Source organism: Pteronotus mesoamericanus, unplaced genomic scaffold (genome assembly GCF_021234165.1).
Source record: "Pteronotus mesoamericanus isolate MK-2021 breed Mesoamerican mustached bat unplaced genomic scaffold, CSHL_Meso_final contig_33, whole genome shotgun sequence".
Classification (NCBI taxonomy): domain Eukaryota; kingdom Metazoa; phylum Chordata; class Mammalia; order Chiroptera; family Mormoopidae; genus Pteronotus; species Pteronotus mesoamericanus.
The window spans coordinates 13227384-13247622 of NW_026555135.1; the positions used below are offsets into that span (position 1 = coordinate 13227384).

General features: G+C 33.9%; 1 protein-coding gene across 2 annotated transcripts in view; it reads left to right on the plus strand.

Moving 5' to 3' along the window:
• Positions 1–20239, plus strand: part of TMEM135 (transmembrane protein 135) — a 236295-nt gene that overhangs the window by 145905 nt on the left and 70151 nt on the right. For both annotated transcript variants that reach the window (XM_054576405.1, XM_054576404.1), the window contains one exon: positions 12246–12292. In XM_054576405.1, coding sequence (XP_054432380.1) covers positions 12246–12292 — 47 coding nt within the window. The remainder of the gene's footprint in view (positions 1–12245; positions 12293–20239) is intronic.

Genomic DNA, 20239 nt, shown 5'->3' on the forward strand with positions numbered 1-20239 from the left:
ATGGATATTATTACGTTTCAGGTTGTCATGCATTTCCCTCAATACCTCTTCATTCTTTCTGAGTCTTTTTTCATTTTCTTGCTCCTTCTGGGAGCTTTTTTCTACCTTGTCCTCCAGCTCAGTGATTTCAGCCTTTGTTTCTTCTAGCCTGCTTTTGATTCCTTCTACTGTCCTTCAGTTCGGAAATTGTATTCTTCATTTCCTCTTCCCTCTTGTTAATAGTTTCTGTGTCCTTTTTCATGCTGATATAGTTTGCAGTAAGTTCCTCGTGGTTTCCCTCTAGTTTTTGGTAATTCTCTCTGAGCTTACTGAGCTCATTGAGCTTCCTTGGGTGCCATTGTTTTGAACTCAATATCTAATAGTTTACTTGCCTCTATTTCATTTACTTTTCTTTCTGGGGGTTGCTCCTTTCTCTTCGATTTTGGGTGGTTTATCTTCCCATTATTTGTGAGACTCTTCTTTTTTGGTTCTGCTTTTGAAATTGATCTGTCTTGACTTCCTGACTTTGTGGTGCGAACTTCTGTGGTAGAAGATCTTTGAGATTCAGTGGTGCAGTCTTCATGATCTCCTGAACTTGCTGCTTGATATATCCCTTTTATAGTATTTATGTTGGCTCTCTGGAAGTAATTGGGTTTTGATTGTTGTTTGGTTATTCTTTGGTGCGTCCTACCCTCCAACTGGTTGACTGAGGGTGAGTCTCCTCACCATGTCTTGAGTGTTTTTTGTGCAGGTGCTGCCAGTATGAGACCACAAAGCCCAGGAAACAAACCCACATCAACAAAAATAACTCCTCTCTGCAATTCAACTATCAACAGCAAATGAACCAGTATTAACAGGGCTCTAAAGAGATTAATACTGTCATAATAAAGGAGAGAAATAAACTATTAGTATAAAATCTAGTGACAATATGCACAAACTTGATAGACCTGAAATGAATGATAAACAGCTATGTAGTAAAGAAAATATCGCAAATCATGGAGAAGACTATAGTCGATTTTGTCTTGGTGGCCTGTAGTGTTTACCACTGTTTTTTTCTTTCTGGATCTCGCTCTGATGATGTCAGATGTTGACCGTATCTGACCTTAGGCAGTCTTTTCAAGACTTCCAGGAATCTACTGTCTGTGGCTATCTCCTTCACCTGTTAATTTAGTGACTCTGCACTCAGCAGTCATGCTTAGACACCACAGGGCAGGGCAGAGTCCCTCCTGGGGGCAGGGTGATTAGGTCCTCTCATGCTGTTGCTGCTCAGGGGAATGGTCTGCCTGAGCAAGATCGTTGCTGCCGTATGGGGGTTGACTCAGCACCGAGATCCCCCGTCCCCCAGCTATTCTCTTAGTTCTCTCCCCAAAGCCTCCATCTCCAGCATCTCCTCAAGTGTCTTGAAAGGCTTTTTAAAATCCGATTAGCTTGCTTTTTATTTGTATGCTCAGCCTAAGAACTTCACTGTGTATACATCTTGGCTTATGCGGGGGCTTCCCTCTGCTCTGACTGATTGTTTTATGGTAACAGTAATGCTGAACTTTGAAAGATTCTCCCCTCCTTTTTTTAAATGACAAACACTGGTTATAGAAAAATGGAATTATTATGGGGATTATTCCTACCTAGGAAGCATGGTAGAACTAGATCAGCATTAATAAGAAAGCACTTTTTTCTAGAGGCAGAAAACTATAATTGAAAGCCTCAAAACTGAAATCGAATAGTCCTAGCTTTGAGTCTTAATTTAGCTACTTAAATATTCTATGATTTTAGGTGAATAACTTCTGAATCCAACTGCCTCATCTTTAAAATGGGAGTGATTAAAAACTTACTTGAAGAGCTATTGTTAAGATTAGAGATAATGTTTTTAAAATGTATCATGCTGGGCACTATTAATAAATAGTAGTTTATTATTTTATTCATCTGTTTTCCTCTTTCTCCATGTTCTTTGGTTCTTTTTTATTTTCTTGATTTACCTTTACTAACATTCTATCTTAAAATTCTCCCATGGTTTCTCTCGACTCCTTCCTTTTTATTTTCATATTTATTTCCTTTCCTTTTATTTTGAATTGCACTTTTAATGACTTTTAATCACCAGTTAATTGAACATCGAGAAATTGTTATGGGAAAGAAAGGAAGCAGCTGTCTATATTGATACCTTTTAAATATAATTCATTGCCAACTTTTGTTTCCAATAAACTGCACTTACATGATAAAATAGAGATGTGAATAAAGTGTTGTAGGTATTTGATGATAATGTCTAATTGGTTTTTATAGCTTCAATTCTGAGAATATACTTTCAGTGAGTATTTTTTTCAGTGAATGAATTTACATATTGGTTTTCAAATTTTTAATGAAAATGGTATATTTTGACATAGGATGTTTTATCTGTAAACTTTTAAATAGTGAGTTATTTTAAAGCTGTATATTTTATTAAAGTCTACCAGCAGAATTAGATTTTTTTTTAACAAGGAATGTAACTTCTAGGTTGTATTATTTACTATGTATTGAAATTTGCTATAGTTATATACTTTAAATTGTTTTATTTCTTATGAAAGACAAAATATAGCTTACCTTCTTACTGTAAAAGTACATTATCACATATTCTATACTATAGACAGCACTGTCTAACAATGTTTCTACAACTGGAAAATTTCAGTGTTAATATGTTGTCACACTCTGTTTGCTGACCTTGAAGTATAAATCAAGAATGGTGAGTAGTGCAAGGAAGAGATTAGGTCTAAGTTTTCAGCATATTTAATGTCATTTCCCTTAATTACGTTCAGTTCAGTCAGATAAAATACTTCATCTGCCTAAATACTACATATGTACATATTTTATTTATTTATATATATATATATTCCTGAGATTTGTGTCATATATTAGTCACATTTTACTTTAAAACAATTTGGTTGTTTACTGCAAAAATTGACTCATGGAATCATAGAATTTTGGAGTTTGGAAGGGCCATACAGATTAATCTAAAACCTTAAATATGTAAAAAGTAAGGATTAAGGAATGGAGGTGACTTGATCAAGTTTATAGTCTTAATCTGGAGAATCCAACACTACTTTCTTAATTCTAGTCTGGCAGATGTGGCCCTAAATTCCCCATAAAGTGGTTTGTATTTTTCCTGTGTTTGTTTTGTCAAGGAAGAAAAACTTAAAAAGAAATCAATAAATAAAACTGCTAATCTGAAACAAAGGGACAGATTAAAAAGATGGGCTATAACCTGGCCAGTATGGCTCAGTTGGTTGGAGCATCATCTTGTAGACCCAAAGGTTGCAGGTTTTATCCTCAGTCAGAGCATATACCCAGATTGCGTGTTCAATCCCTGTTTGGAATCGGTGCGAGAAGGCAGCCAATTGATCTCTCTCTATCTCTCTCTCTCCCCCTCTCTCTCTCCCTCTCTCTCTCCCTCTCTCTCTAAAAGCAATGAAAAAAATGTCCTTGGTTGAGGACAAAAAAGAAAAAGATGGGCTACATATTATCTGATTTGAATTATGTGAGGATTTTTTAGAATTATATTACAATACATAACTATTTAACTTGAGATAGTGCTGCTTAAAATTGTGTTAGCTGAAGCAAATTAATAGTATGATAATATGTTTTATGTTCAGAATCAAAATATATACCTTGCAAATTGTGATACATTTATTTATCCAATAAAAGTGTTTCTTTAAGAGGCCATGTAATAGTTTGTGTTTTCAGAAAAGTTGAAAATGTTTAGTGGAGTTTAAACTATAGTCTTTTAAAAGTGTATGAATGAGAGTACTATTAGGTTTTTTAAAGGTAGTTACTATAAATAGAAACTAACATTATTATCAAAAGCCTTATATATCAAGAATCTATCCATGTATGGAGTTGGGTAAAGACTCTTCCCTGTAGTACTTGATGTTCCAAGTTGTGGTGGATGCATAAAGAAAAGTATTTAAACAATTAGAAAAAAGCATTGCCTAAATATATTGAATAATTTAAATAATATAATCAGATGTTTTGGCGAGCACCCCTTATAGCATGAAGTATAGATATTCTATCTCAGGGTTTTGTATTGGGATAGTTTCTTAATATGCCTGCCTTTCCACTAGACTTGGAGGCAGAATGGCACCAGGCCCAGTGGAGTCAGACCCAGACTTGGTTCAGTCATCTCAGTACTTGAGTTCTTGCTAAGAAATAATTCAGAGTCAAGACTCAAACTATAAGAGAAGATTTATTTAGAAAGTCACATAGGTAGAAGAAATGAGTCATAGAAGAAATGAACCCTGGAAACAAGTTACAGAAGTAAAAGAAAGGCCCTTGGCACTTAGGAGAAAGAGAGGACAAGGAAAATGTGCCTGAGGGAAGGGAGTGGAGAAAGGCCCAGGCAGGCTTCACGGAGAGAAGGAGCTGGGTCCTCTGTCCTGAGGGCTTCTAAGGCTTGGGGTTTCAGGAGAGGTCCCAGGGGAGGATTTCAATAGAATATTCATCAGCTTTCCAAGTGTGTCCTTTTAGGGGTTGTGGTCTCCACTCATTGGTTGGCCCCAGCCTGTCACCACGGCTCTTCCTGATACCAGCTATGGAATTGCATTGCATCATCTGGTTTTGATGCCTGAAGCTGAGACACAACTAAGGCATAGATGTTATCTCTAGGGTTTACTGCTTAAAGGAGCGGTTGTGAAAGGGCCTGCAAGGGCCCCTTGTTCCTTCTCCAAGGGGGTCTACTGCATAAATAGCGACCTGCTAAGGGTCTGAACTGCATGACCATCTGTATGAAAGGTCAGAGGCTCTAAACTGCAAGGCCAGCACCGTGTCAGGAGAGGAAAGTTTACCCTGGGGCAAGGTCCTTATCTTCCTGGCTTTGCCCATTGCTGGACTTCTGGGGCTTTCTGCCCTGGTGGCCTTCTGTACCTGGCCCATCGCCCTTGCTTTGCTCATGTCTGTCTAACTGCCTACCACAGACTGAACCCTTAAGGGCAATGGGGATCAAGTGTTATGTGGATTTGTTTCCCTAGCATGCTCACAGTATGACAAGTACTGATAAAACATAGAAATGATGATGAGACCGCATGGCTCCTCATCTATTGTTTCACTCAGAGACCACATGGGCTCGTGATAGTTGGGAGCCTGCCTCTGTATCTTTCTCCCTTTGACTTGCAGAGTCATAAAATCTTAGAAACACATAAACACCAAGTCAGTTTTTGTGAATAGGTGGGTGGATACATTGCTAAAATAGGAATATAAGCGCACATGGGGCAAAGGGAGATTTATTGCTTCTTTCCTGGAAAACAGAGATAAGATTTCAGTATTAGTTTGAATAATAGAAGGAAGAAGGCTCTATAAATATGGGGGATTAAATGTGATAACATATATAAAGCCTAATAAAGTGATTAGTACATCATAAGTGCTCAGTAGTTGAAAGCTATTAACAAGAAATACTTTCTCTGTACTTCCCTTCCATTTCATAACCACTGTACACTATACTTCAACAAGATAAGTGATTTTGAAATTGCTGGATGTATAATGAAGGCCAAGAAGCAAAGGGCATCATTGTCTTTCGACCTTTAGACACATTCAAGGAGTGGTTGAAGGCACTTTGATCAGGGACAAAGAACATTTAATAGACAGTGTTAAGGAAAAGCAGAAGAGTTCTGTGGTAGGAAGTGGTTAGTGCACCATTTGTTTAGGTCTCTACTCCAGTAGACTTTAAAATGCTTTCAGCATGTTTTACCCATTTTGAGACTTAAATGGTAAAAACAGCTTTCTGTACCATGCCATACTCACATTGGGTCATATTCACATTTTTTAGATGTATGGTTATTTTTAGGATTTTAAAGTGTTTACATATTGTGGTACTGTTTCTTTCTTAGAGCCTTGAAAAGGGATAATTTTCATATAATTCTACAGGTCATAGTGAAGACAGCAATAGTACATTTTTTTCCCCTGAAAGTTGTGTAAGTTCTGTAACAGGAAGCCATGTATTGTAAATCTGTCACTTCCTGAAAACTCATTCCAGAGAAAACAGTGTTTTTCAACTGAATGAACTGTACTTTCACATTATTTGTTATACTTTCTTTATACTGTTGGCTTAAAATGTTCCTTTGGCTTAATACTTTATGAGATTTCCTTTACATAATTACTTTTATTTAACCACACATACTCATAGTACAAATAGCTAATAATTAAATTATTTCTAGGGTTTCATATAAGTATATTCAGTTTCATAAATAAAAGTGGTTTCTGAAAGAGCAATCATAAAATAGGCACATGGGCATGAAAATCAGTCCAGCGGATCGAAAAACAAACAAAAAGGTTTATAAACCTGAGAGGCTCTGTTTCGCTTATAAGAAGAATAAAACCCTAATACATCATTTCTTTCACCCATAAATTTGGTAAAGATTAAGGCAGTTTGATGAATCACAGTTTTTGTTGGTATAGAGAAATAGCTAGTCTAATGACATAGCTACTTTCATATATGTTAATGGGAGTGAGTCAAAATTAGGAAAGCACCTATTTCTCAATGCAGCGAATTCAGTTCTAAGAATTTACCTCCAGAGATATAAATGCACATTTTTACAAAGTATACTTTGGTATTCAACATTTATTACATCCATTCTAAATATATACCCATAAGTGTTAAGTAAACAAGCATTTTTGTGTGTGTGTGTGTACATGTAAAATTAAAAAGCACAACACAATTCTTTTTTTGTTTTAAGATTTCATTTACTTTTAGAGAGGGGGAAAGGGAGGGAGAAAGAGAGGGAGACAAACATTGATGTGTGACAGGTACAGTGATCGGTTGCTTCTCGTGCACCCCCAACTGGGGACCTGGCCCACAACACAGGCATGTGCCCTGACTGGGAATCGCACTGGCGATCTTTGGGTTCACAGGCTGGCACTCAATCCACTGAGCCACGCCAGCCAGGGCTCACAGTTCTTTATTAAATGTACCTATGTACAAATGTATATGCACAAACACAGAAAATTCTACACAGACAAGATACCAGAGATCTGGAATAGAAGCAGGCTTTCTTTTCGTTGTATTTTTGTTATTCAGTTTGAATTTAGTGTTTATAATGTACATACTGTACTTTGTAAAAAAAACTTTAATAACATTTTTGATATGTAATTCACATGCTATAAAGTTGACCAATTGGAAGTGCCAGTTCAGTGTGTTTGTAGTGTATTTGCAGAGTTGTGCACCTATTCATATAATCTAATTTTAGAACGTTTGGCCCCAGAGGAAACTTTATATCATTAGTAAACAAATTGTATCACCCCTCACTTCCCTAGCTCTAGACATTTATTATTCTACTTTCTGTAAATAGATTTGTATACTTTGGAGTCGCATATAAATGGTATCATAGAGCACATGGTCATTTGTAACTGGCTTCTTTCACTTAAATAATGTTTTTGAGGTTCATCTCTGTTGTAGCAGGCCTTACATAACTTTTGATTTAAAAAAATGTTAAAAAATAAAGTGAAAATAGCAGTTTCAAAAGTACTTATCCTGTTGAAGTATATTATACAGTGGTTGTGAAAAGGGGGGAAGCACACAGAAATCATTTCTTGTTAATAACTTTTAGTTATTGAGCATTTATGATGTACTAGTCACTTTATAAGGATTTATATATGTTATTTAACCCTTACAATATATGTAATAGATGTTATTCTCTTATTTCCACAAATGTATAAATTAAGTGATGTAAGTGTTAATTTTAGGTGTTTAGACATAAAAGTGTAAAATATAAAAATAGGTGTGTGCAGATTTATACTTTAAAACCAAAGTTTGAATATTTTAAGTATTATAACAATACTACAATGTTCAGTGAAAATGTAATTCACTAGCCAGAAAGGCCTAATTGAACTTTTTGCAATCATGGATATGTTCTATATTTGTTCTGTACATTATAGTATCTACAAACACATGTGGCTATTCATTACATGAAGTACGGCTAGTGTGAATGAGAAACTGAATTTTAATATTATTTAATTTAATTTAAGTTTAAATAACCACACTCTGCTTCTGCCAATGACATAATGACAGTTATAGGGCAATCAAGGTAATCCTTACCCTCGCAATTGAAACAATCCAAACGTGGGCAAAACATCTGAAACAATGGACATTAAACACTGACGGGCAGAGATCCCTGAAAGTTTGGAAACAAATGCAATGAGCCCTATGATTATGCTGGCCATGCCTTGAGAGAGTTTCTGGGCATAGATTAAAGGGGAGGCACTGAGACATAGCCCAGAGTACTTTCTCAGTAGAGAATGAGAGGAGACCGTGCTGGATAGAGTTCATGGAACAGAAGACTAAAGAGGAGAGTAATTAGCTTATTACTAATTAGGACATGTAAGTGAGGAGAATGCTGCAGTCCAAGGAAAGAATAACCTGAAAGGATTGAAGGTGTTTACCTAAGTGCTTGGCACTCAAATAGCAGCCATGCTGGAGGAGTGTCTTTTCCTCCTAGCCAGACTGGAAAATCTCAAGATCTATGTGGCATAAGGGTCTTTTCTCATTAATGGGGAATAGTTAGCCCTGAGCAATACTTCCTTCTAAAATATTTTCAAAGCAAGCCATTAAAGAATTAAACTGTTTCCAATAATTTGTGTCCTAGGACAAAGCTCAGGAATCTTTATCCAGCACTCACCAAGGTAAATTACTAGGCGTGCAATAAGAGATAAGAAAATTTGACCCATAAAGAAGAGATAAATCACCAATTAATACCAAACCAAAAATGATAAAACTGTTAGTGTTAACAGGCAAGAACATTAAAAAAATATTACTATAACTGAATTCCATAGTCTCAAAAAGTTAGAGACATGTAAAATGGGAAAAACCCAAAACAAACTTCTAGAGATGATCATAACAATGTGTAAGACGGAAAATTTCCTGGATGCATTAATGGCCTGTTTTATATTGCAGAAGACAATATTAGTAAACTTGAAGACATAACAGTAGAACCTATCCCAAATAAACACAAAGAGTAAATGATTTTTTTAAAACAAAATAAAGAGAACATTAATTGAGTTCTGGAAGTACTTCAGGTGCCTTACTGTTCATTAATTGGATTTTTAAGAAGGGTGAGGATAAAAATTATTTGTTGTAATAATGTTTAAAAATGTTCAAATTTGATGCAAAGTGTAAACCCATGGATCCAAGAAACTTAATGAACCCTTAATACAAGAAACATGAGGAATACTACTCCAAGGCATATTACAATCAGATAGTAAGAAGATATTGGAGTGATATTCATTGAGCAAGCTACTGAAATAAAATCATCTGTCAACCCAGAAATTTATACCCAACAAAAATATCTTTTCAAAACATGAAACTTTTTTAGACACACATGTTTAAATTTAAATAACCACACTTTGCTTTTGATCATGACCAAATAACAGTTACAGGGTAATCAGGATAATATTCACACTTGTAATTGAAACAGCCAAAATGTGGGCAACACATCTGAAGCAATGGTTTTAAGGTCCTGGACATTAGGCATTGAAAAATGATTAAAATGTAGTGGGTTTATAATATAGCTAAAAGTACAATGGGTGATAACAATTGCACGAAGGTCAGGAGGGGACAAATGGAAGTATATACTATGGCACGTTTCTATAATGTATGTTAAGTGATATAAAATAACTTGAATGGAGACTATCAATTTAAAGATGTAAACTATAAATCCTAAAACAAACACTAACATAAACCAACAAAGGAAAGAAAATGGAGCCATAAAAAATACTTAGTTAAATAAGAAGACAGAACAGAGAAAAAAGAAACAAGAGACAATAGAAAAATAAACAGCAAGATAATAAATTATGAACTTACCAATAATCACATTAAATGTAAACAATTTAAATATTGTAATGAAGAGGTGGAGATTTTCAGATGGAATGAAAAGTAGGAAACAACGATGTGATGTCTGCAAGCAATGAGCTTCTAATAAAGACCAAATCCATTAAAAGAAGGGAAAACTAACAGCAATTAAAAGAAAGCTGGAGTTATTATCAGGTAAAATGGATTTCAGAACAAAGAATATTATCAGAGATAAAGATGGCAATTTCATGGTAAAATAGACACAATTCTAAATTCTTATACCCCTAACAGAGCTTCAAAATACACCAAAGAAAAACTGAAAGAACTGTAAGGAGAGATTGTGGAGAAAATCTCACAATTACAGCAGGATATTATGATACCTTGTATCAATAATTGATTGAATAATTAGACAAAAAATAAGGATATAGAAAACTTGAACCAGCAATGTTAACCAACAGGACGTAACTGCCATTTATAGATCCCTCCACCCAGCAAGAGTAGAATGAACATTCCTTTAAAAGGCACGTGGAACATTTACCAAACATATGGAACATAGTCTGGAATGTAAAATAAATTTTGATAAATTTATAAAAAAATCAAGCCATATAAAGTATATTCTGATCATAATAGAATCAAATAAGAAGTCAGTAACAACAGATCACTGAAAATTCCCAAATTGGCAACTAAATAATATACTTCTAAGTAAATCATGGATTACAGAAGTCAGCAAAAACAAAATTAAAAAGTATTTTGAATGTAACAAAAGTGAATACCCAACTTGTCAAAATCAGGATACAGGTATAGCAGATCCTTGGGAGGGAATTCACGGCATTATACATGTATCTTTAAGAAGAAAGTATCTTAAATCAATGTTCCATATGTGTACTTTTAAGAAACTAGGAAAACAAAAGTGAATAAATCTAGAGTAAACAGAAAAAGGAATTAAGAAAGATGAGGGTGGGAGGTGGGGGTGGGTGGGGCAGGGGAGAACAGTGGGGGGGAAATGGAGACAATTGTACTTGAACAATAAAAAAATAATTATTATTAAAAAAAGAAATCAGTGAAGTAGATTGATTCCAGTAAACTTCAGAAACCTATCTGGAATGACGCACAGAAAGTAAAGAGTAAAACTTTGTTAACATGAGTATAACCCAGCTTTTATTCAGGACCTGTGTTTCGGATTCTTTCTATATACATCTTAGTATGTTGTGTTTCGTATGGTGTGTTTGAGGGGAACTTCAATCCAAGTTTACTGTGTTCTGATGCCTGTATTTAGAGGAATTTTTAAATAGCTAGTTTATATCCTACAAAGGATGATTATAATTTTAGGAGCTATTCTTACTGATTAGAATCGGTTGGCAACTGGACTGTATTTTGCATTTTTAAAATAATGTAGTCATCCTAATATAATGGTTAATAAATATTATGGTTGTAATTGCTGATTTCATTATAAAAACCATTGTGTTTTTTTCTGAACTTGCTTTTTCAGGCATTTTTAAATTTTTAATTATAGCGACATACAATATTTATTAGTTTCAGGTATACAATGTAGTGATTACACGTTAATTTGACTTACAAAATGATCAACCCACTAAGACTAACATCATAAATAGATATGCAGTATTATTGACTATATTCCCTAAGCTGTACTTTACATCCCCATGACTATTTTTATAACTGCCAATTTATGCCTCTTAATCCTTTCACTTTTTCACCCAGTTTTCCAACCCTTATCTGGCAACTATCAATCTGTTCTCTGTGTCTGTGAGTTTGTTTCTGTTTTTTTAAAAAAAAATTATTTTGTTTTTTGTTTTTAGACTCTGCATGTAAGTGAAATCATATGGTACTTATCTTTGTTTGATTTACTTCACTTGGCACAGTACCCTCAGTCAGGGGTGTCCAACCTGTGGCCCATTGGCTGCATGTGGCCCAGGATGGCTATGAATGCGGCCCAGAACAAAATCATAAATTGGGCATGGACCTTTTTTTTTTCCCTCATCAGTTTTCGTTAGTTTTTTTTGTATTTATTGTGTGGCCCAAGACAACTCTTCTTCTTCCAGTGCAGACCAGACATGCCAAAAGGTTGGATTACCCCTGCTAGTTGCAGATGGCAAGATTTCATTCTTTTTTTTAATGTCACTCTTAGATAAAATTTTTGAATATCATCTGTTCTTTTTTGAACGTGTTACCTTTTACTCAGCCTATATACATATATACATGTTGCAATTATATATACTTATTACTTAATGTATATATTTGTGTTTACACATATATGTGTGTGTGTACAGACTCTTTATTGCCTTGATATGGTTTATTTGAAAGATAGAGAATGAAAGATGTATGGCTACTTTTTCACATCTTTAAATTGTTTCAGGTACAAGATTTAATAGTAGGTATTTCGCTTTTATAAAACACACCAATGATAATGCCAGTGTTCTTTTGCAAGTAATGTATTTTCTTTTTTTTATAGGTCCTTTTGTTCAGCATCACAGCTGCCATGTACATGTTCTTTTTCAGGTATGTTCTGTTATACCTACTTATTTTAATAGAAAAAATAGTGTTCCTTTGTAATTTTTTATCAACCATGTAACTGAAGTGTTACTCAAATAATTATCTCCCATGAGTGGCATGAGTTTTGTTTTGTTTTATTCTAGAGTGATTAGAGATAAGTCACTGGTCCTTGGTAAATAGAGAAAGTGAGTGAATGGATATTTGCTTTTTCACATTCTACTTACAGGTTTATATGGAAAGTTGAATATGTAAATTAATAGTCCTCAAATTCCGATAGGTGTGTTTTGTGTCTGATTTTATATATTCTTTGGTCTCCTTTTAAGACTGTTAACATCTTAAGTTTAAATGAGAATAAGTGGTGGTAGGATTTAATCTAAGTCTTCTGTTAAGGTAACCTAGCACATTAATCATAGTCTTTAAAACATTAAATTAGTGCATGATGTCAGAGTTATAGTTTTCATTGACATGGAGACTCTGAGGAATGTGGGGGAGTGTTAGGATGGTCCAGGATTTCAGTGCCAATGAAAAGGATGTCTGTCATTGTTATGTAACATAGCAGTATGAGAATAGGATTTTTGTTTCCCGAGAGCCCACTTCTTTTAGTCTTTCCTTTCACTAATGCAAGTAATTCCCATTTATTTCACTCTTATTGCACTCATCTGAATAGACTCTTTTCTTAATATTTCTGGATATAGGCAGAGTTCAGTCACTGCAGGAAAGGCCAAGCTTTTAAAATTAAAATTTGTATTTAATTGACAAAGACAAATGTTGATTTCAATACATTTGGTAGATATTTCTTTTTTTTAACCTAAATGAAATAATTTAACCATACCAGAATTTTTGAAGAACTAATTTCCTAACAGAACATCCTAAATAAGTATTTGATAAGCACAAAAATATAATTTTAATTCATTTTGACTTTATCAAAAATGTTGTATGCAAATATAAAATGATGATATTGCTGTTCTTATTTTTGTAAAGAGACAACCAGGCTGCTAAAAGAAAATAAAAAATAGATAAAGTTTCAACTTGATCTGCAAAGGATTGATAATGGAATATGTAGTATTTTATCGCAGTTGTTAGTGACTAAAAAATTATTGCAGCTCTCTGGTGGTCTTTGCGAAATTGTTTGGCCTACCATTTTAATATAGGTTCATATATACCATATGATTTCTCTGGTCTCTTAGATTTTAATAATTTAGGGGTGACATAGAAAAATTAAGAACAAACCACTGTTTCATTTTTATCAATTTCCCAAAACTTCATAATTATATGTTAGACACATTATTAGGACAATATTAACAAAAAGGTGGTGTGGTTTATCTTTATGTTCTGTCTAGTCTGAAGATAAAGCATTCTTAGTGGGGAAAGTGTAAAAAAGATAAACTCTTAGAAACATATCTTTTATTTTTTTTTAATTTTATTTTAATTTATTTTTTCAAATACATTTGTCTCTGTGTACCCCCAAGGGAATCAACAACAATACAAACACCGTGCCAAAACTATTCTGCTTACTCTTGCTCACATATCTTTTATTGATATACACAGGAGGAAAATACAATATCAAGTAAATTTTCTTTTTGTTAGAATTCCTAACAGAACAGGTAGTTAAATGAAACATTCCTCCCAATATGAGACCTAAAGTGCATATTTGATCAACATTTAGCATTTCTTAGTCATCAGAAGTTTTTGAGGTTTAAAAAATAAATTTTGTGTTGAATATAGTGATAATGCTCAATTTTTAGCATGGTTCTTTGGAAACTGCTGCCATCAACCTAGTATTTTTGGTGTAGAAAGAAAATCAACCCTATAAATATGTATTTTGGTGCAGAGCTACAGAACCTTTTCCTGTTCCAGTCACAAAGTCTAGGTTAAAAACAACAATTTAAAATACTTTCCAGAAGGCTCAATATAAGGTTTTAGTGCCAAGATAAACATTTTCAATATTCTGAGGAAAGGGGTTGTTTTTCTCCTAAAAGAAGCACTATCACCAAATTCCTAGTGTTTTTGGCAGAAGTTAGTTTGAATAACTCAACAAAAGAAGTTTGGTAAATGGTAAAGTAAAACTATTTATAAAGTACTACAACCAAAAATATCAATGTTATATGTTTGTTTGAACTGTAACATGTATTTGGAATGAACATACAAGACTGTACATAGTAGTTAGCAAGTCCAATTGAATTAGAATATTTTATTCTTTATCCAATTTTATTATAAATATAGATATTTGAGGACACATTCATTCCACTTATTAACAATTATTTTAGTTCCAATTGCATAAAATTGGACAAGGAAATAATCAAATGTATTGTCCCCGGGACTCCATATGGTAATGGCTTTTGAGAGGAGCATAAGGGAAACATTTTATTTTAGAAATGACTTAAGTTGTGTTTTTGTCCTAACCCATAAATGGAAAATGGGGAAATGAGACCCCCGTTTAATAGAGAGAAAATGTGCCATTCTTTTTTAAAAGAAAAACTTGAGGAAGTATTTCCATAAGTATTTATTGTATGAATTTACTTAAGCAACACAATGTTTTTAGTATTGAAATTGTGGTTATTAAAATGTGTAGGGAAAATATCATACTTTTGCACAGCTCTTAATAGTTTGTTTTTTTTTTACAGATACAGTTTTTTTCACATACATTATCTCATACATGGTTATTGTGATTTTCAATTGGTACACTAGAAATATGGGTTACATATGTTCAGATGGAATCCTGGGTACACTCTAGAGGCTTGGGTTGAATAAAGGTAATATGTGAAGAGAGCGTTCTAGTTGTGTTCTAATTCTTTAAATAGCTGGCCATCCAGCCATCACGTTGTGTGTTGATACAGCATACTATATGGATTCTGTTAGAAATTCTGTTTTGAAAGAAGAAAGCTCTCAGTATAACCCTACTGAGCGTACTGCATAATTGCTCTGTCTCCCTTGTTCAATCGTTCTATTATTATGTATGTTATTATCAGAGATTCGCTGTAGAGCACTGTCTGCCACTCTCAATTCAGGCCAACAGAAGTCATGGTTGAAAACTTGATAGAATGTTTTGTCTCATGCATCCCGTTAACTTTTCTTTACTTCCAAATGTATATTTATGGGTAAAGCAATGCACATTTTCTCAAGCTAAAGAATTCATCATTTTGTTGATTCAGGCTTCAGTAGGATCTTCTCAACAGTCATGTGGAGAAAAGAAATTAGTTTCTTTTGAATCACTAGTTCCTTTCTGTTTTAATTGAAAAGAAAAGGAAATTAACAACAATACAAACACCGTGCCAAAACTATTCTGCTTACTCTTGCTCACAAAAAGTAATGAAACATCAACACTTTTAAACATTGTAAATTTTATTTTCAACGGTAGATTTCTATGTCTGAAGAACACTAATATTTTTAAAAATGAAATAATTTAGCCTCATTTTTCTTAAAATAATTTAATTTAAAATAGATGGTATCATAAAGCATATTATGACAACTTTGATCCTATCCTAGTGAATACTTAGCTAGAAATTCTTTCCACCTGCCCTTGCAAAGGTAGCAGCAAATGCAACTGTTTGTTTAAATAAGTAGAACAAAAGGCTCAGGCCTGTTGTTGTAACACGTAATCTAGACTATGACTGATTCACAGTAGACATATCTCAATCAGATATCAACATTGAAAAGCATGCACTTTTAGTTAGAAGCCAGTGCAAATTAAAGTTTATTTTGTTTTAAACAGACTTAGAAACAGTATTGATGAACCCTAGTCAGGTCTAGTCTCAAGATAAAGATGTAGTGTTTGTATTTAAGAAACCTGTATAATTTTATTAACCAGTGTCACCCCAATAGATTAAAAAATAATAAAGGTATTCGAATAGAAAGAAAAAAGAAAGCTCCACTTTTGGCTGAACAACCTTGAGTCAAAGACATTTGTGATTGTCCTGGCATCTCTTTACATAAACTCAGTATCTTTGAAATAACTTTAAAAGCAAGTAAAGAACTTTTGATCTGGGATAACCATTTTCTGATTTTAATAAAAGTCCTTTAAATATTAATTAGATTCTATTTCTTAAAGTGTTGCATAGACATATACAAAAATTTAGTTTAGAAAATTATGTATGGCATTTAGAGTTTAAAAGCTTTACTTTGGGTCAGGAGAGTTTGCCCTAAATCATTACGCTTTTATGGTGAAGAGATTCCTTTGAGCAACGTAGAGAGGGAACGGGAGGTTCCGAAGGGGGGCACAACGACAGGCAGTGGGAGGGCGCTTCCGTAGTCACCCGGGAGGGACACGGTGAGGGCAGGCCCGGGGGTTTCGGTGGTGAAGTGGTGAAGAGGGGGTTTATCTTAGATATGAGTATTACAGCTTTGGATGTGGGAGAGCAAAACACTGGAAACTGAGCAAATTAGAAAATGTGTGGAAGTTGAGTACAGGTTTTGCAAAGACGGAGGGTTGAGGTGTTTTTAGATGTTTCTATGGAGATACATAGTTATTGGTTGGGTATTTGGAGTTCAGGAGATAAAGTACAGGCTTTTCTTTGCTGTCGCACTAGCTGCCTGTCTGTGAACAAATCCTATAACTTCTGATGCATCAGTTTCTTCATTATTTAAAAGTATAAATTTTTATATGGACTTAATAAATGAGTTTGGGGGATTACATAAGACATAGTGTCTTTCAGACTTTTTGTATGTGACATAAAATAAGAATTGTGAATATACACATACACATTTTTCCCAGAATAATACCTAATCTTGCTACATGTAATACATTTGCAGATTTTCTCTTCTAATTTATTTTATTTATTTAAAAAGCTGCTTTGACCCACTGTTGGGTAGCCACCAGCAGTGTGAGAAAATACTGAAGTAATATATGTGAGCACCTGGCACAGTGATTGTTACCTTAGAAAAAGTAGAAGTAGTGATTGTTACTTTTAAACTAAAAAATAAAGTTAATTGAAATAGAGAATTTCAGGAATAAGAACATTATCTTTAGTGGTAATGCTGTAGATATATCTAGTAAGGTAAGTGTTAAAAGTATTCTTTTGCTCTAACAATCTGGTAGTCAATTGTAACCTGCTAGAGAAATTTCTGTAGTTGAATGGGATAGTACATTAAGAAATAAATGTGACATGTTGTGCACTTTAAATATGTACAATTAAATTTGTTAATTATTTTTCAAAGTTAGGAAAAAATGTAAAAAAATAAACGTGAGATCAGGAAGTAGAATGAATATGCTAAACTAAAGGAGTTTGAGAGGAGAAAGATAGGGCAAGTTATTATAGGATCAAAGGATTTTTTTGTATTTTTCTTAAATAATTAGCTAATTAATTGATTTGACAAACTATGGGAAAGTTTAAGCAGATGTAAAATGGTTGCACAAGCAGGAGAGAGTGACAAGTTGGGGGATGGGAAAGACAAGAGAAAGTTTAAAATGTGGTCTAAAATGTCAGCGTTATGAGTAGAGCATTAAACCTACTTGTCTGAGAGAGGTCATGATAAATGATTAGGAGGAAATTGAAACTCTGTTTGAAAGCCTTGGACACATGGTTTAAATGAAAGAACACTAATGTATAGAGGATGTAGGAAATGGAAAAATATGTTTTTGGCTTCCTAAATTCATTGTCATTCTTAAAAGGTAACTTTGTGAAACCATATATCCTGAGAAGATATATGCAGATGAAACAGGACAGTTCCACAATTGGCAACTAAGCCAGTGAGCTTACCAAAGAATGCAAAATTTTCCCTATGAAAAGAAAAAGTATAGAGATTGTTAGGACTGTTGTTTTTCTCAGAGCAAATGGAAAGGGTGAAAAAAACATAGCTTCATAAATGTTGTAAATCACTTCCTCTGAGGATACAACACTTAATACCACGTAATATGGCTTGTAATCTGACCTGGCGGGGAGGGGTATAGAAAATTAATCTGTCCAAATGGTGATCATTCTCTTAGGTAGAAAGTTGTGGCAAATCTGTTTTTATTTTTTTGCTCATTAGCCTTTGAGAAACTTGTGCCTAGATAAAGAAATTGCTCAGCCTGGCCTGGTGACTCAGTTGGTTAGAGCATCATTCCATGCACTAAGAAATTGCAAAGATTGCTGGTTTGATCCCTGGTCCAGATATATAGGAGCAACCAATCAATGTTGGCCTCCCCTCTCTTACTCTCCCCTCCCCCACTCCCCACCCACCTTCCTCTCTCTCTAAAAGCAATAAACATATCCTCAGGTAAGGATTAAAAAAAAGAATTTGCTTAAAAATTTTATAAGTAATATATATGTTTATTGTTTTTTACTGGAAGACAAGAGAAATATTGTGTGGAGAAATAGGATAAACTTAAAGTGCAACTCCTAAAGTAAGGACTTAATGGGACACAGTCCTATCAGAAGTGGCCAGTTGCCTTTCAGAAATTTGCTGGAGTTTTATTTTCATAAATATAAATGGCATTTTTAGGTGGTTTTTAAAATGTAAAAATTGTGTATATTTTTCACTGATGTCAGTGATCAAGAAGTGGATGACATCCATATATTATTAACTCAATGAAAAGTCTCTACCATTAACATACTATTGTCACTCATTGCCAATAAGCTCCTTCTAGTACCACAGTAGTTCTGAGTTTCCACTGCCTTCGGAACCCTTTGTGAATCAAGATAGTAGTTTGCAGTTAAAATAAAGGATGAGCTGTAGTTATGTTTATCTTTTTTTTATATTTACAGCCTGGTATACACTTGAACCCATTACAATTTTAACTTCTCTTAGCATTGTTAGGCTAAATCAGGTCGGCACTATACAGTCTTACTTTTCTTATTTAATCTTGTAAGCTATAATTTAATTAGAATTTAGTAGTAACAATAGTTGTGTCATGAAAAAGAAAGTAATTTGTTCCAAGTTCTACAGATTGTGTTTATATTATTGACAGAAGGATAATTCTTCTTACAAATTCAGTTTTTAGTAACTATGAGAAATAAAAATATTTTTGTATTTGAAAATGACAATTCACAGAATTTTGACGAAGCACTTTTCAATAAGGCATTTCTGTCTTGAACAAGATAATTCTCCTTGTGTATAAAAATTCATTACTTTTGCAGGAGTCTCAGCAAATCAAATCTTCATAGGCAAGGGGAGTAGGAAATCATGATACATTTTAATAACAGTGGCAAATCCTTGTAATAATTTAAATATATTTTTCTCCTGATGATGTCAGTAATAGTTTTTTAGCATTGGTGATTATTACTAGAGGGAATTTTGGGTAAAAGAGTACCCAGTAAATGTTTGAATAATAACTGAGTTTAAAATATTTAATGAATAGAAATGAAGTTTTTAGCTTTTCAGAATTTTCATTGACTTAATGAAAAACATCAATGTGCTTTAGGAATTTACATGGTGTAATAGGAGTTGTACTGTCTTTAATGCCACACAGATCAGATCTCTCTTAGGGTTTTGCTCTACCACTTACTAATTCTGTGGTCTTCAGCAAGTTACTTGACTTCTTTTGTCTTCAATTTTTCATCCATAAAATTATCCCTGTGGTTATGAGAACTTAGAATAGATACTCCTACAAGAAAATAATTTTTAAAAAATTATATTTATGTTTCCAAGCTAATCATTAAATCTTATTTAACTTATAAATGAATTCATAAACTGTACTTGGGGTATGGTGCCAGTGGTACTACAGAAACAAATACTACTTATGATAATATATCTTTGGGAAAATATGTTGATGTTGAATATGTTAGAAGTAAAGCAGAAGGATAGGGAATTATCCAGTTCTTGAGCCACTCAACAGTGTCACATGTTTGAAGCTTGAGTTTTGTTTTTTTTTATTTTTTAAAGATTTTTCTTTATTTCTTTTTAGAGAAGGAAAAAGAGAGGGAGAGAAACATCAATGTGTGGTTGCATTTCACACGCCCCCTTCTGGGGACCTGGTCTGCAACCCAGGCATGTGTCCTACACTGGGGATCAAACCAGCGACCCTTTGGTTCGCAG